Source organism: Triturus cristatus, chromosome 7 (genome assembly GCF_964204655.1).
Source record: "Triturus cristatus chromosome 7, aTriCri1.1, whole genome shotgun sequence".
NCBI classification, from domain to species: Eukaryota; Metazoa; Chordata; class Amphibia; order Caudata; family Salamandridae; genus Triturus; species Triturus cristatus.
This window is the reverse complement of record NC_140590.1, coordinates 1,609,152,249-1,609,176,461: the sequence shown is the minus strand read 5'-3', so window position 1 is coordinate 1,609,176,461 and position 24,213 is coordinate 1,609,152,249. Positions and strand designations below refer to the sequence as shown.

At 42.1% G+C, this 24,213-nt stretch overlaps 1 protein-coding gene across 1 annotated transcript in view; it reads left to right on the top strand.

The window, feature by feature from the left end:
• The first annotated feature begins 5,799 nt into the window (after positions 1-5,799).
• EFCAB8 (EF-hand calcium binding domain 8) overlaps positions 5,800-24,213 on the top strand; it is a 3,172,177-nt gene continuing 3,153,763 nt past the window's right edge. The window contains exon 1 of the mRNA XM_085615170.1: positions 5,800-5,992. Coding sequence (XP_085471296.1) covers positions 5,826-5,992 — 167 coding nt within the window. The 5' untranslated portion in view covers positions 5,800-5,825. The remainder of the gene's footprint in view (positions 5,993-24,213) is intronic.

Sequence of the window (24,213 nt, the reverse complement as noted above, 5' to 3'; positions counted from 1 at the left end):
TTCGCCAACACAGCTCCGAACGTGGAGCGCAAGATTGCAGCCGCTGCTCAGGATCACCAGCTGTCAACTGTCACCAACTGACAGCTGGTGAGGTCACAGCTGGTGAGAGGCAACGATACGGTGTCCTCGCAGGGACACGCAAGTCCATAAGACACTACGGTGTCCACAGGATGACAATACACATACACAACACATCTTCCCCCCTAATGAACAGAGGGAGCATTGACATAACAAGGTTTAACAATATACCTAATCACAAATGTAATCGCTAAGTTTCGCGGGAGGTACTATCCTTCTACCACACCTGCTGGTACTAGATGGTAGTGACTCGTCGTACCTTGGAGTAGGTGGCAAAACCCTGACAACCCTACCTGAATCCGCGCTAGGGGTGTGAGCCACTGGGTTAGGTGCCTCTGTATGTGTAGTGTGTGGGTCCTGTGTGGCTTCACTGTCGGAGGAGTCAGACAGGGAAATGTGGTGCTTGTTATCATACAACTTACTGTGCACTTTGTTGGGGACTGCCGTGGTGGGCTTACACACCGAGAGGGCCGAGAGGTGATGCACTTTACCATCACTCAAAAGAGCAGAGTTACAATACACCTTTTTAACAATAAGGGGTGGAGAGAACCTGTTCTGACCCTTCGCTATGTGACCACTTCTCTTCACCTTCACAGTATCCCCTATTGAGAGTTGCACTTCTTTGCAACAGTGTTTGTGGTCGTACATTTTTTTGGTTTTGTCCTGCCCATGCTCAACCTTCCTTCTTACTTGGTCACTAGTCCAGTGCACTCTCTTTGAGGCTAAGGCCCAACCCACATTGCCTTTTGAGAGGGGCGTTCTGCCCCGCATGAGTACGAATGGGCTGTGGCCAGTAGAGTCGCATGGCGTGATTCTGTAGGCCCATACTGTTTTTTGGATCTAATTTTTCCAGCACAGTCTGTTGTCGTTAGACAACTGGATAATGCCTTTTAGTACTCTATTGAAACGTTCCACAGCGCCGTTTCCAGCTGTGTGGTACACCGATGTTGTTTTGTGCGAAATTTGGTTTCTAGATGTGTAGGCCTTAAATAGGTCTGACAAGAACTGCGGCCCATTGTCACTAGTTATTTGTTTTGGGAGCCCTTCTCGCGTGAACACTGAATCTAGAAACTCAACCACCGTCTTGGAATCTGGTTTGACTGTGAATTTGAGTTCAGGCCATTTGGTAAAATGGTCTATAAGTACAATTATATACCACTGCTCTTCTTTTTCCTCTATGGGGCCCATGATATCTATTCCCACTCTTTCCCATGGCATGGCTGGGCAACCAATGGGGTGTAATGGTGGTCTAAGAGTTACTTGGGTCTTGTCGGATTGCTGACACATGTTGCAGCTTCTGACTATTCTTTCTACGTCCATGCTTACCCCAGGCCACCAGTAATTTTCCTTGACTCTTCTTTTACACTTAACTATGCCTAAATGTCCCTCGTGACATATTTCAAGGATTCTTTTCCTTAACGTGACTGGGGGTACCACCCTACTACCCCTCAACAGTAAGCTATTTTCATGTGATAGTTCTTCCTTCACTTCATAGTAATGTCTCATTGTTTCAGTGAGTTTATTTTTATGTGTCCACTCTCCCTCTAACATCCTGATCACAAGACAGATGTCTTTGTCCTTTTCTTGCTCTGTGAGCCATTCTTCCTTTGAGATTCCCTGTAGATTGTCATCTAGGCTGGCTATACAGTACTCTTCCACTTCTGTTTTGTTTTCTTGGTTTTCTTCTCTTATTGGTAATCTGCTTAAGTAGTCTGCAACAACGTTCCTCACTCCAGGTACATATTCTGTTATAATTGTAGTCAAATAGGCGTACAGATAAGTGCGCTAGCCTAGGTGACGCTGAATATAGACCTTTTGTCGTGAACACCTTGGTGAGCGGCTTATGGTCCGTGCATAGTGTGACTTTGTTTCCCCACACATAATTTCGATAGTGCTCCAAGGCCCACACACATGACAATGCTTCGCGTTCGATGACAGAGAATTTTTCCTCCGTCGGTGTCAATGACCGTGATGCGAACGCAATGGTGTACTGTATTCCCTTGTCATCTTTTTGAGTCAATACGGCTCCAAGTCCCTTCGAACTTGCGTCCGTTGTGATGGTGTTGCGGAGTGAAGGGTCAAAGCCCTGTAGAGGTATAGCATTGCACAAGTCATTTTTAACGGAGTTGAACGCGGCTTGGCACGTGTCAGTCCAATTGAATTCACTTCTCATCTTCAGTAGTTGTCGAAGATCATAAGTTTTTTCAGAGAAGTTCTTTATAAACTTCGCATAAAATTCTACAAGGCCTAGGAAAGACCTCAGCTCTTCCTTGGTTTTGGGCACAGGAGAGTATTTTATAGCATCCATTAAGTCTTTTTTCGGGTAGATTCCTTTTCCATTTATTTCGTGCCCAAGATAGTTCACTGACTCACATGCAAACTTGCATTTACTGTACTCTGCCGTGAGCCCCTTAGTTTCCAAGATTCCTAGTACTTGTTCTACCTTATCATCGTGCTCCTCCTTAGATTTACCCATGACAAGGATGTCATCCTGAAACATCAGAATACCCTTGACTCCCTTAAAGATGTTGTTCATTAGTCTTTGGAACATCGCTGCAGCGGATGCCAACCCAAAAGGTACTCTCGTAAATTGGTAACACCCGAAGGGTGTGATGAACGTCGTGAGTCTTTTGCTTTCACGATGCAGTGGTACCTGGTGGTACGCGGACTTTAGGTCAATAGTTGAAAACCATCTGACCCCTTTAGTAGTAGCCAACATTTCACTAATTTTTGGTAATGGAAACTGTTCAACTATTATATTTTTGTTCAGGTCCCGTAAGTCCACACATAGTCTCAATTTTCCGTTAGGACGTTTGGCTACGACCAGTGGTGCGACCCATTCACTAGCCTCCACTTGTTCAATTATGCCTTCATTAAGGAGTTTCTCAATTTGTTTCTTTACTTCGTCCTTTATTGCAAACGGTAGATTGCGAGTTTTGTGTACTACCGGTGTTGCATCAGGTTTAACTATTATTTTATGTTGGTACCCCTTTAGTGCTCCAATTTTGTCTTTAAAGACATTTGGGTATTTGTGTAAGACGGATTTGTTATAGTCATTCGTGTTTTGTACCACTAGGACAGGGTCAGAACTGCTAGGGTCCAAGATGATGCTCAAATTTCCCTGGTCCATCCATCCCAAGACCGATGGGCCAACAGCAGATACGTAGAGTTTTCCTTCTGATTCTCTCCCTTTGTATGCAAAATTTAGTTTTCTGTAACCACACACGTTAATTGGTTCTCCAGTGAATGACTTAATCAGTATGTCTGCCTTCTCAAGGTGACTGCCAATATGTGGTGTGAACTTTTCTTCCCATACTTTTTTGTTAACAATCGTATAGGGTGAGCCTGAATCGGCGACTATGCTGATATCGACACCTCCAATGGCCATGTTGCATGTGGGTTTCTTCTTTTTAGTCATGCCGCCAGCACTGACTTCATTTATTTGCTCCTCTTCGATGCTGAGGACACACATATTGACGTCGTCTTCATCCGAATCTTCATCCTCATATTCTTCTGATTCATAGATGTTTTTCACAGAGCGAGCCTTACGCCTTCGACATGCCTTCTGGAAATGCTCGATGACACCACAGTATGTGCATTTCACTCCACGTGCTGGGCACTTTCTGTCGTTAGCCCAATGTGTATTGTCTCCACATCTGTAGCAACGCCTAGTTCCGTTATCCCCAGATTAGTTGTTCATGCTATTCGAAGACTTGTTCCATGTGTTCTTCGAATTTTGTTTAACTTGTGTCACCTTGCTGACGGTTCCACTTTCTTTTTTTTCATTGCTTTCTGCTATTACTGCCTTTGCGCAATGTCCGGTTAATCGGATTTTCTGGCAACGTCAATTATGTTCTGGAGTGGATACTCCCCTTTAGCCCAGAGGCTGTCCTGGATGTCAGCATTTGACCCCTGCATAACGATTTGATCTCTTATGAACTCGTCGTGTAGATTCCCAAAGCGACAGTTCAATGCCAACTCCTTTAGTGCAGATACATAGTCATCGACTGACTCTTCCTTCCCTTGCTTCCTGTGGAAGAATATATATCTATCCACTCCAACGCACACATTGGGTTTGTAGTACGCATTTAGGTCATCAATAGCATTAGCGTAAACATCATCTTCTCCCTCCCCTCTAGTTTTCTTGTTGATGCTGTTGTACACTTTTATTCCTCCTGCTCCGAGACAATGTAGTAGGAGTTTGTATTTCTTTTTAGGTGTAAATTCATCGTCATCATCAAACTGCGAGATGTAGTTATTAAAATACTCCCTCCATTCTTCCCATTTCAGTAATGGTTCACCCTTGCCAGGTAGGAATGATTGTGGAGGGGAGAGATTCCACAAGTAGCCAGATGCCATGCTGCTTTTAATTTTTTTTTTTTTTTTAATTTTCCTTTAAACACAGTGCTTAATGTTTAAAAAATAATTCTCTTTTTTTTTTTGCTAATTATTTGGTCCGTTTTTATCCATTAGGATTAGACCAGCGCATAAATATTGCTTAAGTTCGCTGCCGGTAGCTGTTTATTTGCAAAGATCTGAGCTGCCGGGGTTTTTTTTCCTAAATGCGTGTTCGCGCGTTGCCTTGGTGATTCAATTTCACTTGTTTTGTTTACATACGGGAAAATTCAAAATGGCCGCACGTTCGGGTACGTCGTGCGTCACTTTGAGATTCCTGAAGGATTCCTCAATGCGTCTGTGCACACTACGTCACATTTAATTTGCATACGTGACGCTGCTCCAGCTGACAGTTGACACAGTTAAACTGTCGTTTCTTTATAGTTAGAGTATGGTGCAGCGTTTCACCTCACAAATGCTGACTTCAACAGACACGCAAATAGTTACTCACGGTGTCGCCTGTCAAAGTTCCACATTACTTCCTTCTCAATTACCACGGCAGTTTCTTCGTTTGCATTATACGCGCAATTCCATGTATATCTCTTCACGCATAAATTTGTATTTTCCTGTTTTTTTTTCCGTATTGATGTGCCACAGCTGCTATTTCTTACAGTTCTTTAACACTCTTTTTTTTTTGTGTTAGTATTCTTCCTTTGTTTCTGTAAGTTTCCTTTCACGCCGGTTTTTATTTCTTTTAAAGTTCATATACCGGTTGTGGGTTCCGGTGTTGGCGCTCGTCGCAACTTTGTAAAGAACAAAGTGGAAGCAATAAGTTGAGTCGTAAGTTCTTTATTCTTCGCCAACACAGCTCCGAACGTGGAGCGCAAGATTGCAGCCGCTGCTCAGGATCACCAGCTGTCAACTGTCACCAACTGACAGCTGGTGAGGTCACAGCTGGTGAGAGGCAACGATACGGTGTCCTCGCAGGGACACGCAAGTGCATAAGACACTACGGTGTCCACAGGATGACAATACACATACACAACAGAAACCAGCATTGAAAATGCAATAGGTCTTGCCTTTGATTAAGGTACGGCTATTTGGTTTGCTAATGGTATTGTATAGCAACGCAAATGGCTTTGACTTAAATGAAAGGCGAGACCTATTGCATTTTTAATGCTTGTTTTAAGCGTGCCCGGGCCTATTTTTTTTTTTTTTTTTTTATCCCAATCCAACTCCGGTGAGAGGCCTTGGGTAGGGTACTTTTGTACGGCGTATCGTAGAATTGTTCGTAGGAATAACGTAATTTGCATAGTTTATAAATAGCAGATGGGATTTGATCTTTCTCGTTTTTGCGACACAAATCCGTTAATTCTGCAAAGCAGCTCCCTTTGCTTCATTGGCCACCGCGGATGACGTTGTACGTTACGACACTGACGCAGGCAACGTCTTTGTCGGTAGCAGGCCATTGCGTCATTAGTTCCAGGAATGACTTCACGGGTGGTGGCGTAGTCTTCAGCTCCGTAATGGCACAGGAAGCGAGAGCCCTTTACAACCCCCTGCGGGGAGGGTACGCCTGGTGAGAGAATGAGCGATATAGGGGGGAGGGGGGTGGTGAAGTAACGAGTTTATGTATGGCATTAATTGGGTTGGAGGAAGGTACACAGTGTCTACACTCCGATAATAGTGGGAGGCACTAAAGTAAAATGACTGAGATAAACATAGTGCCGAGTGAGATGAGGATTAAGAAGTACCAAAAGCCAAATCACATAGATTTATATTTTGACGGGTCTTTTGGGCAGGACCTTCCCCAGTTTGCGTGCATGCCAACTTGCTTCAGTGGCGTGCTGTCCGTTATTCGTGAATTTTCTCGCTTACTTCATATTGAACTGCGTGTGCTCAGGTTTATGACCATATGGAAGCGAGCTTACTTGTCATAAACTGTAAAAAAATTGGGGACCGAATGACATAGCAAAGGGTCAATGTGTATGGTCTCGTTTGAATTCTAAAATGGACAGGTGCCACAAGAAGGAATTAAAACAGGTTTATATTCTTTGTATAATACTTAGCAAAATGAAACTTTTTACACATAACTGGACTTATTTAAAGATTAAACCAACTACCAAACGTACACACTAAGCAGAATTTGACAGCCAACATCAAAGAGAGTTCACATTTCTTCCCCTGTACTATGAACAATAATGACGGAAGTAGCGCTCTGTTGCTGAATGTGGACCTGGAGTACATTGGCATGATCATTTTCTTTTTGAATGTGTAATTTCTAGGTTTCGATTGCGACTGCGCGTCTTGTATGCGCTCTCGCTTGTGAGGGGTATTGTTTACAATAAAGGACTTGGAGCCGATACACTACTTGCCATTTGATGACTTCATAGTCACTCTTTGCTGCTTCCTAATTGGCCTGCGCATGACAGGCGTCACTTTCTTTTCTTTCTGTAGTGCACAGACCAAGCACGGATTGAGTCAATTTAGTTTGCTACTCAGTCAAAGGGGAGGGGAACAGAGGCTGTCTCAAAGGGTTTGACACCGACCTCAAAAGAGTTTACAGAACCACACCCTCTAGTCCTGTATGTAATTAAAGTAAACACTTTCAAGAAATGGGTAGTGAGGTTTTCACTGCGCAACATCTAATGGTTTGAGTCTCAAAAATTACTTCGTAAAGTTTGCATCAAAGGGAAATAGAAACAGTCACCACCCCACACTGTTAAATTACAATTGCAAGCAATTGTAAAAATCAAATCAAAAGTTATTTCCCTGAGCAATTATCAATAACTGAAATTCTCAGTGGCATAATGTGAGAAGTTGGCCTGATGTATGATGTCACTAGTGTACACCTTATATCAGTCCAAATACCCTTATGGTGATTGGTTGTAAAGTCAACCTTATAGACCAGCTATCCTAGTGGTAGCATGGACAAGAGCAGTCTTAGGCTAAACTCTGAATGGCATGTGAAGCCAGCTGTGATACCATATATAATCCCTTGAATACCAAATGAAAGGTCACCACAACAGATATATATATAAAATAAAGTGTATTTATTCTAGTCAAACCCTCAGCACTCTTTATGAGATTAGAGGTAAGTACAACACAGTCTTATTTAAGTATACAGTAAGTCACACAGGTAAGTAATACAGTTAGGCCCTAGGGGCCACGCAAACCATATACTAAGTAAGTGGTATAAGAACCACTGTCACGGAAATAGAATAGGCCTAGGCCTAGGGAATCGCTGGGGCTACACTACACTAGCGTTAGTTAGGAAGTGGAAGGCCCACGGGATTCGTGTGCAGAGTGGAAACACTCACGCGTAATGCGTAAAAGTCAATAGCAATAGTACAGTTTAGAAAACGGTAGATTTAGGACACTTCCGGAGTAGCTAGGAAGTTGAGACTTGAAAACTAGACACTAGGATAGTCACTATCCTGATGAGCACCGGAGTACCCAAGTTACCTAGCCCACAGGCTGCGGGTGCATAGGGGTGAAGATGCGTCGTTTTCGTCGTCGACTCCTATGGATGCCTGAAGAAAGATGCTGACAGGCAGTCAGTGAAGAGTGTCCGGTGGATCCCAAGGCTGGGATCAAGAAGAGAAGAAACCTGCAAGCAGAAGGGACAGAGTCAAGGTCACTAGCCAGTGACCACGTGGAACCAGGAAGGAACCAGACGATGTCGTGAAGATTGCAGGTGAAGGTGAAGCTTGTCGCTGCAGCCAGGAGGACCAGGAAGCGTCGAGGACGACCAGGACCAGGAGGCGAGCTGTCCCACGAAGGCTCTTGCTGTCGGCGGCGTCGAAGTTGGACTAGGACTCACCAAGCCTTGGCAAGCGGAACCCACGAAGAACGAAGGACTTGCTTCTGGTGCAGACCAGGAAGGTCTGGGGTGCTTCTTCTTTGCAGAGAAGCGGGAGCCAGTCTGGAGGAGCCAAACCAGCACAGAAGATTTCAGGGTGCGTCGTCACAAATGCCACTAGCCAGCGGGCAAGCAACCGGACAGACGCGGCAAGCAGGAAAATGCAGAAGGGCCCCACGCAGGACTCGTGGAGTGTGGGGGGCTAATCTTCGGTGCAGATGGTGCTTGGGGTTGGGGCTTCTCAATCCCCGGTGCACAACTTCGAGGGTGCCTCAGAAGCTGCGCTTTAAGTTACTAGCCACTTTTCCCAGGTAGCCGGTCCCACGTCGCTCGTCGCCTCCACGGATCTCAGCTTTGCTGTCGATGTGGATCAGGGTCGGTGAAGTCTGGAAGTCAAGGCTCTGGTCGGGCTCTGCAGTCGGTTCCTCGTAGAACGTGGGCAAAGCAAAGGGTAGTCTCTTGATGGTGCCTGTTTGCACAGGGTAGCCACTCCTTGGCTACAAGGGAGATTCTTCAGTCTTCTTCTTTCGTCGAATGTCGAAGGTCCAGAGTTTCTGTTCAGTTTTGCAGGTTCAGGATAATCTAAAGTCTTGAGGCCCAACTCCCACTCTTATACTAATCTGGGGGGCTGGGATACCTGCTAGGTCACGCCTTATGGGTGGGACCTGGGAGGGGGTGGTTACACCCACTTCCCTTTGTCCAGTTTCGCGCCAGAGCTGGGGCTGGAGTGCCCCAGCGCCGGTTTGAACTGGACTATGCAAGGAACACCTTGTGTGCCCCAGGCATGTCTCATTCCTTTCAGCCCACCCTGCCCCAATACACTAAAGGCTGTCTGGGGAGGTGCTAGCACCTCCCCAAGCAGGAAACCTATTGTCCAGGCCTCCCTGGCTGGGATCACTCCCAGCAGCAGGAGGTCAGACTTGTGTCTGTGGCAGCAGCATCCATTTTGTGATGCTGAGGCTTTGGTTAGAGTTAAACAGCAAAGTAGGATTTTAACATGTCTCTCCCTCTAGAAGGGAGGGATAATATCCTCATCACCAGAAATGGTATGGGGGTATTATTCCAAAGTGTTAGACACCTTACACGACATGTTTTGATAAAGCCAAACCATAGTTACCATAACCGTTTAAGATTATAAGGCACTTTAAGAGTATATTTATTTATTTATTTATTTATTTATTTTGAGATTTATAGAGCGCCTGGTGACCCGAGGGCATCCCCGCGCTATAAGAATGTAAAATCCAGGACAGGCGGAAACCAGGAACTATTGAGGGAAGAGGAGGGTTTTGAGTTTTTTGCGGAAAAGTGCGTGGCTAGGTTCCAGGCGCAGCAGGCGAGGGAGAGCGTTCCAGTTAGAGGCGGCCTTAACCGAGAAGCGGCGGCCACCGGTGCGCGACTTCTTGAATCTTGGGACTGTGGCCAGATGTTCGTTGTCCGAGCGAAGGTTTCTGTGGGCTTTATAAGGTGTGATCATATCTTTGAGGGCGGCAGGTCCAGCCCCATTGATGAGTTTGTGCGTGATGCACATGGCCTTAAACTCTACTCGCTGGCGGACCGGAAGCCAGTGCAGAGATTTAAGGGCCGGTGTGGTCGGGGCTCTGGGAGGAAGGTTGAGAATGAGTCTCGCCTGCCATAGGAGTGACTGATAGGTACACATGTGTCTATATATAAGGGTAGATATAGGCATACTATATCTAAGCAAGGGGTGATTACACGACCTTGCCCCAGCTGAGTGATCAGCCAGTTGTGTCTGATTGGAAGGCCAGACCAGGGGTGGCATAATACATGCTGCAGCCCCTGGGAGGCCTAGGGTACACCTATGCCCTGGGTACCTAGGGTACACTGTACAGGGTCCAATAAGGTGATCCTTACCAATTGGGAATGTACCTAGGGTACATGGAGTCCATTTTAAAGAGAGAGCAGACAGCCTGAGACCCTGAATGGCAGGATCTCAGGCCAACTAAGTCGAAAAACCAGCTAGACACTAGGCAAAAAGTTGGGGGTAACCATAGTCAGATATCCACCTTCCTACACATAAATATTTCAAAACATCAGTTCATTGAAGGTAGACGGTATCCGGAATTCGTTCCAAGCTTTATTTTCTATATCTGTCGTTTTTCATCAAAGACTTGTTGGAACCAAAATTAAATTCTTGAGTTCTACAGTCATACAACCAACACGTGTTTCGTCTATGGTTACAATTTTCCATACAGACGTCCTCAGGGCTGTAATAAATAAATATATAGTCCAATTACCATTGATAGAGATCAGGGTGTATATAATATTCCCGCTACCACGGATAGAGTAATCTTACAGTTACACGCACATGCATACATCATACGCTAGGGCCCATTTCACTAACATACGCTCAAATACTCTACCAGCAACAAACCTGTGGAAAGAAAACACTCCTAAACACCCTGCATCTATATCGAGGCCGATAAGACCTGGTTTTGTGACGGTCCCTAAGTATAGTCTATACAATATATACAACAATAATCAATAACGCAAACCCAATAATTGACAAAAATGAATATCCAACACCATGTTTAAAATTATATTGCTTTATCTAAAATTAGTCAAAGAAATTCAATCAAAGTAAATCATTTCTCATAGTTACCTATTCTAGCTAAATGTCAGAACGGGTCAGGACAAGTCTCTCGGTAAATGTCTCTCAAGACGAAGTCCCATCAGCATCGATCCTCAGCAACACAAGTTCATCACGCAGCAAAGGCAAAATGGCAAGTGGCAAAAAGGGGTGGCGAGAACCCTCTCTAAGCTAACAGTTTTTATAATAAATTGAACAAAGGAAAGACACATTGGAACATAGGAAAATCATAATGTCCGCCGGACTTGCTGAGCAGAGCGAGAAGGAAAGGATGTAACATTGCAACATTTATGAACCTCCGCTCAGGAAAAATACACATAGCGAAAACTACGGAACAGGAACCAAGAAAATAAAACATGTATCACATTAATCCGGCTTCTCCTCGGCTATCGAGCCACAGTTCAGAGTTTCCCTCTAAGGCTCCTTTGTTTTTCAAGATTGCCAAGGACACTTTCACTTCTCTTGGAGAATTCCCAAAAACTGCTGCTGTCCTCATGGAAAGTTTCTCAACAAGGACCATGGTCAGTTAGCTTCAAAACCATTTCCAGCAGGGGTCTCCCTCGTCTCAGTTTTCACATATTCACTCGAGGCCAGGCTCACAAAATCAGCCATCATGGACTAGGCCTCCATAGGCCACAATAGACCATCTCAATTAAAAGAAATTAAAACAACGTTACTACAGCATAATGATTAAACAGTGTTAACCCCACTAATACCCTTATGTGTATGCATTTATCTAGCTCTCGCAACATAAAAAGCATTAATTCAAAAAAGCATTTTGTGCTCAAAAATAAACAGCACATAGCAACGTTTTAAACATGGAAACGCATTTAACACACACGTTATTATTAGTCAGCACATTTAAGCACATTCACGTGTAACTTTTTCTTGTTAAAACAAACGGATTGATTAATATAAACGCACTTGCATAAGACAAATAATTAATTATTAATTATTATTACTTTAGTACAACGAATAGACATGCCAGAGCTTCAAAAGCCCCAGAATTTTCAAACTGAAAACTGCTCCAGCAATCCCCCCTTTGGTGATTTTATCACCAAATAAACCCAAAAAAAAAAAAATTAGTGAAAATTTAGTCCTTATTTTAGGAGAAATCAGAAATGTCTTTTCCCCTTTACACAACATTAAACACCAGTCACTCTTTCATCATCCCTTTTTGTCTCTAAGTAAACACTCTCCCTCAATTCTTCTAATTCAATTTCTTGAGGTTCTCTCTTCAACCTCTTATTTTTCTTTTCCTTATTCAATTTCTTCCTCCCTCCCCTGTTTTTACAACACACACACACCAATCTTATTATTAATAAAGCCACAATTATACAAGACAAGGGAAACAATATTCTACCTATAATAGTACTACCTATCTTTGCAATAAAATCCTTAACAGCGATCATTTTATTAGCTATTTTAGTCCACAAACTCTCAGCTTCAAGTGGTACTGATTCTTCATGCAAATCAGTAATATTTTTGATATAGACCTTTAGGTCTCTGCTTTCGTCTGGAATGTAAGTGCAACAATGTTGAACTTTCAGCATTCCACAGACTCCACCCTCCTTGGCCAATAGAATATCAAGGGCAAGTCGATTTTGCATAGACATGGCACGTACGGCACTTAATTCCGTATTTACCAAAAGAAACCCTCCAGCGGTATTTGTCGATAAGCGATCAACCACTGTAGACAGCTTCCGAATTCCATAAGCATTCAAAGAAATTCCCACTGCTGGAATCAAAACCCCAAAAATATCACCCACTATTTCAGACCAAGTTTCTCTCTTAAAACGCATTAGTAAGTTAACATCTTCTACATCTGTTACTTTATCTATATGAAAAATCTTCGGAAAAACTAGGCCCACATAACACGTGCCATACCAATGGTCAGGCAACTTGTAATAAGCCTTATTCCCACAAACATAATATACTCCTGGAAAAATCGTATCTTCTCCACCTCTGAAACCCCAACCTGTTGCAATGAAGTATGTATCATGGCACTCACTAGTCCCGACAAAATATGTATCATATTGGGATTTCCTTCTGGTAATACAAAGTTTACCCTTCTGTGGTGCATCTAGAGCTAAAGTTGGACTAGCCCCATTCCTCAACTCTTTTCCCATCTCAATGTCCCAAATTGTCTCACTCACTTCATATTTTCCCGCTTTCTCATGCATGTTCAATCTCCTTTCTTCTACCATATCCAGGAAAGCTTTCTCCTCTCCTTTCAAACTGCAAGTTAAATTATTCTTAAAAATGTAATCTAATGTTAATCCTTTTTCTTCAATAAAAATCTCACCAAAAGTGTTAGCTTCTTTAGCTGGATTCAGCTCTTTGTTCATTGGCAAGTGCCCAAAAATACTATCTCTGTTAGACATCTTATAATCTACTTTCCCTAACAAATAAAAAACGCTACTTAAAATACTACAGGAAATACCATATGTAGCTGGTAAATGATGATAAGTAACACCCTCTGAAACAGATGCAGGTAATTGCATACAGACGTAGCAATCCCTTACTTCCATTGTCTTCACATATTCATATAACAGTTTCGAAAAAACATTACTAGAAAAGTTATTAATTGACCTATCTTTGTGTGTGTAAGCATTACTAACTCTAATTGGAACTACTTTTTGTGAATTCTTCTCTACATTTGTCACATTCTCTATATGCATTCCAAACTCTACTCTAAAAGTAACTAATAAAACTAAAACACCCCATAGAAGCATTAATAATCCAGTACAACAGCAGCACATCCTACACCACCTCTTAAAGAAGGCACATCTATTTCTATTATCCTCTATGTTAGCCATTTTAGTTTAGCCTCTACTACTCCACTACTGTTTGAACTTCTTCAATTCTTCAGCAATTCTTCAGCTTTCAGTTTATCCAAATGATCTCTCCGTTCACTTGATCCAAGTGAATCTTTCTTTCACTCAGTTTGGATACTTGTCATTCTTCACTTTAATTTCTTCAACATCAAATTGTATCAGATCTCCAACATCAAAATCCTCAGTACTCGACTCTTCTCCAATGTCAGTCAAGAGTACTTTCAGAATTTCACCAGTATCTTCCTCAACCACTTCTCTCAAGACCACTTCCGGATTATCTCGAGTCACTGCTTCTTCTTTTCCTCCTTCAGACAGTGCCACATAAGACCATTCCGGTGATCTGTACTTTTGGTTGGGTCTTCTTACTCTTTTTATTTCCACTGGTTCGTTTGACTCCTTTGATTCTTCTCCTTCAGCTTTTGAACTTTGACTCGAAACTTCATTCACTTGTTCAGCTTTCGATGTATTTGCTCTTATTACTTTGTATCTCAGCCTCTTAACTCTGTTGTTAGGCCAACGGTCTCCTTTTAACACCTTTTTCGGCTTTATTTCTTTATTACTTCTTTCTCCAATCCAAGTTCTCTTTCTCAGAACTCGACCCTCTGTTTGTTCATCTTCATCATCTGTTTCAAGTGCCTCTTGTTTCCGTTTTCCAGCAGTCTTCTTCTTCTCCACAGACTTTTTCACCACTGTTTGAGACTTCCCTACTCCTGTCCCTCCTCGGGTCTCCGACACGCAATCTTCTTGCTGTCTACTTGTCCCTTCACCTAGCTCATCAAGAATGTTCCCTACACCTCCTCTGGGGTCTTCCGCAATCTGTCCCTCTCTATCTTTTCCTGACCCTACTTCTTCAAATATAATCTCAAGTGGTTCTTCAATCTCCTCCTCTTCTGATTCAGGAGTAATCTCTGTGTGATTTCTCTTTTCTTTTCTTTTTCCTTCACTGCTGTTTGAAACTTCAGGCTCTTTTACAGAATTTGATCTCTTCTCTGATACTCGCAGTGGTTCATTCGAAGCTCTTCCTACTTCTTTCCCCACTGATTCTGTATCTTCATCATCGCTGGAATCTGACTCTTCAAAATACTCTTTACCAGTCCCTTCTTTTGGGTTTGGAACTCTCAGAGTATGACTTGCATGTACCCAGTGCTTCACTCCAGCACATTTTACTGCAGTCGTCGTAGTCAGAATAACTTGTCTTGGCCTTCCCCACCTTGGAATCAAGCAATTTCTTCTTCTGTGAACTTTTATCCTCACCCAGTCTCCTGGACTCAGATCATGGGCTTGCTTCTTCTCAAGTGTGGTAGCTTCTTCTCCAACCTGGTGAAGCACAGAATGAACTGCGTCAGCCAGGCCTTTACAGTAATCCAAAATCATGTCATCAGTTATTGTCACCAACTTATTGACAGGCACGAATGCATGGCGCATAGCACGTCCCATGATTATCTCGTGCGGACTCAAACCAGTAGTTCTATCTGGAGTAGATCTCATTGTCATCAGAACTAGAGGCAAAACATCTGGCCATTTCATGCCAGTGGCTAAGCACATCTTTCCAATCCTATTCTTGATTGTGCCATTAATCTGTTCAACCACACCAGAAGCCTCTGGTCGGTATGCACAATGTAGCTTCTGCTGTATTTTCAATGCTTCACAAATCAAACCCATGAGCTCATTTTGAAAATGTCTACCTCTATCAGACTCAACTGTTACTGGAAACCCGTACCCAGGAATCAACTCCCTTAACAGTAACTTTGCCACTGTTAATCCATCATTTCTTCTAGTCGGGTAAGCTTCCACCCACCTTGAAAACAAACAGACTACCACTAGAACATACCTCAGTCTGTTTACTTGGGGCATTTCAATGAAATCAATCTGCATTCTTGTAAAAGGACCTCCTTCTCTGCCTATTGTTCCCAGACTCACCACTGTCTTTTTCCCAGTGTTAAATTGCTGACAAACTAAACACCTCTGACAGATGCTTTCTGCAATTGTCCTGAACTTTGCATTGTACCAGGTCTGTTTAAATGACCTAACCATCGCGTCCCTCCCCAAATGTCCCTGGCCATGATACATCCTTGCCATTGACGACAAGATGGAGTTCGGCATCACTGGTCTGCCATCTCTGTAGACCCAAACATGGTCTGTTTCTCTTGGAGCACATCCTGCCTTAATCCAATCTCTTTTCTCTTCCTCTCCTGCCTCATCTTGCAACTGTTTCACTTCATCCCAGGTCTCTAGGACATTAGTAAACATCACAGATAGAAAAGACATTTCTCTTTCTCTGTCCCTGTTAATGGACTGATTCGTTTTGGCACAGTATTGCGCAACATCGTTGGCATAACGGTTTCCAACCGTTATAAAATCCTCCCCTAGACCATGGGCAGCACATTTTACAACTGCTAACTCCTTAGGCAGCTGTATCGCCTCAAGCAATTTACCAATCATTTCAGCATTCTTTATTGGAGTTCCACTCGATGTCAAGAAACCTCTTTGTAGCCAAAGTTGGCCAAAATCATGCACCACTCCAAATCCATACTGACTATCAGTCAACACAGTCGTCCTCAAATCTCTCCCAATTTCGCAAGCTTTTGTCAATGCTATCAATTCAGCAACTTGCGCAGATTTCACTCCTTTCAATGGTGATGCTTCCATGACCTCTGAAACTTTGCATACCGCATATGCTGCACATAGCACACCATCATCATTTCTCAGACATGATCCATCCACAAACAACACATGATCACTCTCATTCAAGGGTAAATCTCTTATGTCTGGTCTCGGTTTTGTACAGTACTCAAGCACATCCAAACAATCATGATCATCTTCCATTTTCACACCCACATTTTCAATGTCTGGCAAAAGCGTCGCTGGATTCACATTCACACATCTTTCGAGAGTCACATTTGATGCTCCCAGAATCACTTTTTCGTACTTGGTCAAACGACTATGTGACATGTACTGAGTTCTGCTTCTTGTCAAAAGAATTGCTACATTGTGAGGTACGAATACCCTTACAGGATATCCCATTATGATTCCTTCACTCTGTTCCAGACTTCTGCATGTTGCAGCCACAGATTTCAGACAACCTGGTAAACCCACAGCTACAGGGTCAAGTGTCGATGAGAAGTACGCAATAGGCCTTCTCAGTAATCCATGTTTCTGAATTAACACTGAAAGTGCACATCCATTTCTCTCACTACAGTACAGCTCAAATTCTTTCTCATAGTCAGGCATACCCAAAGCTGGAGCCTCACACATTTTTCTTTTGAGCTCTTCAAATGCTGCCATTTGTTCTGCATCTAGATCCAATGGATCCGTCATTTCACTTTTTGTCAGTTTAATCAGTGGCTTTGCTATCAGGGAAAAATTAATTATCCACTGACGACAATAACCCACCATACCCAGGAACATTCTCACTTCTCTCTGGGTCTTTGGAGCTTTCATTTCTCTGATTATTCTAATCCTGTCAGTAGTCACTTTTCTCAGACCCTTTTCAATATTGTGTCCAAGATAATGCACCTCTTTCTTGCAAAATTGCAATTTGGCTGGAGATACCTTTAACCCTCCATCTGCCAGATGATTCAGTAAAGCTATGGTATCTACTTCACAAGCTTCACGTGTCTTTGATGCCACCAGTAGGTCATCAATGTACTGCACTAGCACTGAACTTTCGGGCATGATCAAACTCTCCAACGATTTCTTCAATAACTGATTAAATATCGAAGGACTCTCCGTATACCCCTGTGGGATTCGACACCATGCTAAGATACGCTGGCCAAACCTAAATGCAAAAATCGGCTGGCTATCATGATGCAATGGAATTGAAAAGAACGCATGACACAAATCAATCACTGTATACCACTCAGCATCGTGTGGAATTTGATACAGGATCACTGATGGATTTGGCACAATAGGACAACATGCCACCACAATTTGATTAACTTTTCTCAAATCCTGTACGATCCTAAATTTCCCATTGGGCTTTTTTAGTCCCATTATCGGTGAATTACACAGACTACTCAGTAGTTCTCTCAGGACTCCTTGCTGAATCATTTTCTCAATTATAGGAGTTATCCCTTCAATTATTTCTGGTGTCATTTTGTTTTGAGGAATGTTAGGATATGTGATTCCCTCTTTTACTGCAATTTTCACTGGATCTACATTATTCATCAATCCCACATCCTCTCCAGTAAAATCCCAAACTGTCCTTTTCACTGTGTCTCTCAGCTCTTGAGGCAAATCCTCCGGATTAAATACAGCAAATGCACCAATTAACTCACTCTCCCTATTTTCTAGAGTCACTCGGTACAAAGCATCTTCATCTGGTGTCTCAAAGGCTATTCCATCCGGTGTACAAAAAATTGTGCAGTTCATCTTACACAATAAGTCCCTACCCAATAGGTTCACTGGACTCGTGTCACAGACAATGAATCTATGCATGTCTGAAAATTTCCCTATCTGTACTCTTACAGGTTCAGTAAGACGTGTTTTGATCTGTGTATTGGCTACACCAACTACTTGGATTGCTTCATCCGAGAGAGGAAGATTTCTAACATCTGTTGACCTGACAGTGGATCTTGTCGCACCTGTGTCTACCAAAAAAGTAACACTCTCCTCATTTATTTTCCCATCCACAAATGGTCCTGCCTGGTCTATTTCTAGAGTTGCACCAAGTATGCACTCTTCTTCCTCTCCTCGGCACCGTCAATAATCACCCTCAGACTCACTCCCTTCACTCTTTAACAAGTACTGCTGTACTTTGTTAGAACGTCTTGGTTTGTTTACCTGCTCATCATTGTAGAATCCTGAATCCTGATTATACTTTTGTAACCCTCTATTCTGCGGCAAGGGCGGTTTTGGCTCTTGACTCTGCTGTCTCACAACTTTCTGTTGTTGCTGTTGTTGATTATTTCCTTCATTCTGGTTCTGCACCTGTTGATTTAAAGGTTTACTCTCATTACTCACTAATGGTGGATTAGGACACTCTGATCTCCAATGCCCCAACTGGCCACAGTTGTGACAAGGGAACTTTTTCTTCGCTTCCTCAAGACTTCCTTTTCCTTTCCCTGCATATCTTGGTCTATTTCCTGCATTATTTCCTGGATTATTCGCCTGTTCCACTAACTGTGCTTCCTGTCTCTCTGCAACTTTCACTTGTGCCCACATTGCTTTCTCTTTCAGCTTTCTTTGTTTTGCTTCAATTTCGTCACTGAAGTATTTTGCATGTCTCAGGATCTCATCTACTTTCTTACTCTGCCAATCCACTGTGTGCTCACGAATTCTCTCACCAATTTCAGGTCTAAGGCCATATACAAATCTGTATACAAAGTGACTCAAATCTTTGTCACCCAAGTGTTCATCTCCACTGAATTGTTTAAATGCCAGTATCAGCCTCTCGTAAAAAGCATGAACTGATTCTTTCGCCTCCTGTTGTGTTCGATCGATCTTTACCCAGTCTGTCTCTTTTGCAGGTACTTTACTCTTCAGGTATACCATCACCTGATCATACTTTCTCATTACTTCTGGATCTGGTGCCCCTGTTCTTGAGTCTCTTGGATATTCCTCAGTAGGCCAACTCACAACTATTTTACACTCAGTCCACAAGTCTGCTGGAACAATTATATCAAACAGACTATTCAGGTCAACCCACAGCACTTTTGACAATTTCACAAACCTATCTACCTGCCTATACCACTCGACGGGCTTTTCTCTCAATCGAGGAAAATCATTCGTAAATGATAAAATATCCTGTCTGGTCCATGGAACATGTACATATCCTCCTCCAGGTATTTCTCTCATAGGATAATTATCCACTGGTTTCTCCTTTTCTCTCACTGGAAATGCTGAATAAGTTGTTCTATCTTCAGTCTCATCTCTTTTCTTATACCACCTATCCTTCCACTTTTCAACATCACCCCATCTTCGCAATAATGCTACCATTTCCTTAATCTGTCCTGTTCTACCAGTAGCATTCAAATTTTCAATGTCCTTCTCCGTAAAATCCATCCTGTAAGTTCTCTGTAAAGCTTTCACTTTATCAATGTCAACTCCCTGTTCATTTGCTATTGCTCTTAGCCTGTCATGTGTATTCCTTGCTCTCCAGGTAACACTCTTACACATAAACATTAGTTCACCATCATGATGACTCTTCAGAATTTCTGTTGGAACAGTCCCTGTGACAAGCTCTTCTAGTTCTACACGTAACTTAGCTACATCAATTACTTGTGAATCCTTATCCTTTTTCTGTAGAACCTTCATCCAATCATTCAAATCATCAACTGTTATTTCAGCAGTTTTTTTCACTGGAACCACTCTCTTTTGCGGTTCTAAAATCGGCATCCCTGAACAACTAGCTTCACTAGCATCCAATATTTCACTACATGTGTCATGTCTTGATTGTCTCAGGTCATTTCTCTCTGCTCTTTTGCCTGAATCTCCTGAAGGACCAACTGAATTTGTCAGATTATTCCCAACATATGGAATCACCAGTCCATTCTCACCTGCTCTCTGTTTGTCAAACACAGGCATAACTGGACCTATTGTTACAGGCACCGTAACAGCTTCTAGATTTTTCGTTAACTCCCTAATCTTCTCAGTCAACTCTGTTGTAGTTCTGGCTAATTGTCTGGCATTCTTATCAAGGTAATGATCACTCCTTACCTCAGGTATCTCATTTTCTGTCTCACTAACACAAACTGTATCTCTTATCGGAGAAACAACTGGTGTACTTTTGTCCGGTTCTGGTCTATATGGAGGTGGTCTTTTGTAAATCATGTCATTCAAAACCTCATCCTCATACTCATTAACTCCATATCTTCTTATTTCTGACTCAGGAACCCTTTCTGCTCCTCCTTCAACTGTTCTCATCGGGTATAATCCCTCTGACATACTAACATCTCGCCACCTTTTCATTCGATCATGATGAGTTTCATGATCATGTCTCCTCCCAAACTTGTACCTATAGTACCCTCCTGATCTTTGTTTCTCTCTCTCATGTACTTCTTCTTCCCATTCCACTAAAGCCTCGAACTGTGTAGGTCTCGGCTTCGGGTCAAGACATAACATCTTTTCCCGTAAATTTCTCAACACGGCCAGATTAAATGAACCATGTTCTGGAAATGCTAGAACACCATCTTCTTTAGTATACCTAACCCAATTCTCCAACCATATACAAGTATGAAACCCATGTCTCGCAGCCATGAAGGATGCAGGTGTTTTCGGTGGAGGTAACAACTCGCCCTCTCTTGTTTTAACATCTTTATCCTTGCTAAACCACTTTTTAACTCTACCAAAAAATGTTTTTTTCTTCTTCTCTTCTTGATAATACATTTTATCGTTTACAAAGAACTCTCTACTCTTTCCGTATTATAAATATACAATACGAATTTTCAACCAATTGCAGCGCGACTCACACTAACGCACCAATCCTGGAACGTCTACGTCACTAAATAGCTCTTCCAATCCTTGCGCGGCTCACACTAACGCACCAATCCTAGCGCGAGCACTATTCTGATCTACCATCCAATCAGAGCGCGGTCTTTCTGACGTCAACAGTCGCTGCAGTTTGTCTCTGTCTTCTGTCACTCGTCTACCCCTCCTTTACAAAATCTTTTCAGTAGACTTCGTGTCAAAATTTCTACAAAATCTATTAGTTACAACATAAAAACATCTCCATTGTCTGCTTCGCTAACCACAGAATAGTAAAAGAGTATTTCATAAGAAACCTTTCATTGACACAGTAGCACTTCTTCTACTCTGTCCTACTAACATACATTCATTAACTGTTTCCTCTAGGACTTGTCCAAAGAGTCTTACAATCAACTAAATGTACAAACACTCACGCACATTCATACAAAGGAAATATAGTACATACGCACAGAATCCTGCTTCCCGAGAACAGACAATCTGCTCCACTACAGAATTATAACATACATTAACTAAGCAAGCTTTCTTTGCCCAGTTCTTCAAATAAGCTCAGAGAATACCTATTACTCCTCCCGCGATAAGCTTTAACGGAAATCCTTACGGATCCCTGGGACTTAAGACCAGAGTTTCACAGATAACCTTCACTATCATTCACACTCCTTATATACCAGAAATATCTAATAGTAACATACAACGATGTCACTGATTCCGAACCCAGACAATGTGACGCGCAACTTCAATTGTCACACGTTATTCCTTACAATTCCGTCTTTCCCGAGAGCAGCATATACTTCCCTCTGCCCTACTACGGAACTGCTACAGCAGCTTCCAAGTTCCAGAAGCACTACATATAACTCAACATTACGACTCCAACATATAGTCAATAATCAATAAAAACAATCTTATCTAATCAAGACAATCAACAAAACCATCAATCTCTGCTACCAGGAAATTGATAGATGTCAGGGTGTATATAATATTCCCGCTACCACGGATAGAGTAATCTTACAGTTACACGCACATGCATACATCATACGCTAGGGCCCATTTCACTAACATACACTCAAATACTCTACCAGCAACAAACCTGTGGAAAGAAAACACTCCTAAACACCCTGCATCTATATCGAGGCCGATAAGACCTGGTTTTGTGACTGTCCCTAAGTATAGTCTATACAATATATACAACAATAATCAATAACGCAAACCCAATAATTGACAAAAATGAATATCCAACGCCATGTTTAAAATTATATTGCTTTATCTAAAATTAGTCAAAGAAATTCAATCAAAGTAAATCATTTCTCATAGTTACCTATTCTAGCTAAATGTCAGAACGGGTCAGGACAAGTCTCTCGGTAAATGTCTCTCAAGACGAAGTCCCATCAGCATCGATCCTCAGCAACACAAGTTCATCACGCAGCAAAGGCAAAATGGCAAGTGGCAAAAAGGGGTGGCGAGAACCCTCTCTAAGCTAACAGTTTTATAATAAATTGAACAAAGGAAAGACATTGGAACATAGGAAAATCATAATGTCCGCCGGACTTGCTGAGCAGAGCGAGAAGGAAAGGATGTAACATTGCAACATTTATGAACCTCCGCTCAGGAAAAATACACATAGAGAAAACTACGGAACAGGAACCAAGAAAATAAAACATGTATCACATTAATCCGGCTTCTCCTCGGCTATCGAGCCACAGTTCAGAGTTTCCCTCTAAGGCTCCTTTGTTTTTCAAGATTGCCAAGGACACTTTCACTTCTCTTGGAGAACTCCCAAAAACTGCTGCTGTCCTCATGGAAAGTTTCTCAACAAGGACCATGGTCAGTTAGCTTCAAAACCATTTCCAGCAGGGGTCTCCCTCGTCTCAGTTTTCACATATTCACTCGAGGACAGGCTCACAAAATCAGCCATCATGGACTAGGCCTCCATAGGCCACAATAAACCATCTCAATTAAAAGAAATAAAAACAACGTTACTACAGCATAATGATTAAACAGTGTTAACCCCACTAATACCCTTATGTGTATGCATTTATCTAGCTCTCGCAACATAAAAAGCATTAATTCAAAAAAGCATTTTGTGCTCAAAAATAAACAGCACATTGCAACGTTTAAACATGGAAACGCATTTAACACACACGTTATTATTAGTCAGCACATTTAAGCACATTCACGTGTAACTTTTTCTTGTTAAAACAAACGGATTGATTAATATAAACGCACTTGCACAAGACAAATAATTAATTATTAATTATTATTACTTTAGTACAACGAATAGACATGCCAGAGCTTCAAAAGCCCTAGAATTTTCAAACTGAAAACTCTGCTCCAGCACCATCAATCATATCTATAAATATATCTTAAATTATACCTCCACCAATAAGAAGAAAGGAAAAACCGAGAAAAATTGGGTGAAAACACCCAAATGTGCACATAGAATACCTACCACCAAGAAAAAGCATAACTCACAGTAAACAACACACCATTAGCCAAAACTTAAGTAATCATAATTTTACGTAAAGTAACAAGGCTCCATTGTGACCAAATCAGAAAAACTTCCAAACACCCCAACTCAAATGAGAGAAATATGTGGTCACCTACTAACCTTATAACAACTGTTGCTACTAAAGAGATCCTTGAGTCATCAGCAATTAAACATATAATACGTAAACTCTAGAAAGACAACAAAAAGAGGGGGAGACAACCTGGGGTCAAATCTGTATAGTCCTAGATATTAGCAGCTATGATATATCAATATATTTGCTCACCATATATCAGGCCAGTTGTTTTGCATTTCATGCGTAATATTCACAATAGCACATCTTTTTCATGAACAGCGTATCCCAAATTTCTTCTATTTCATATCTCCTATTGTAAAGGAATAATCTTATGATTAGGCGTCTCCTCTAAACGGATACTATTGTCTCCTAAGGCCCATTTCTCGGGCACTATTACCCTAAGATACATAGTTCACCGAACCGCTCTAAAAAAGCGTCTACACAAATTTGAAAAGTGGTCATTCCCGTAAACAACTCAACAGTCACTATATCGTTAAGCCTGTTGTTCTAATC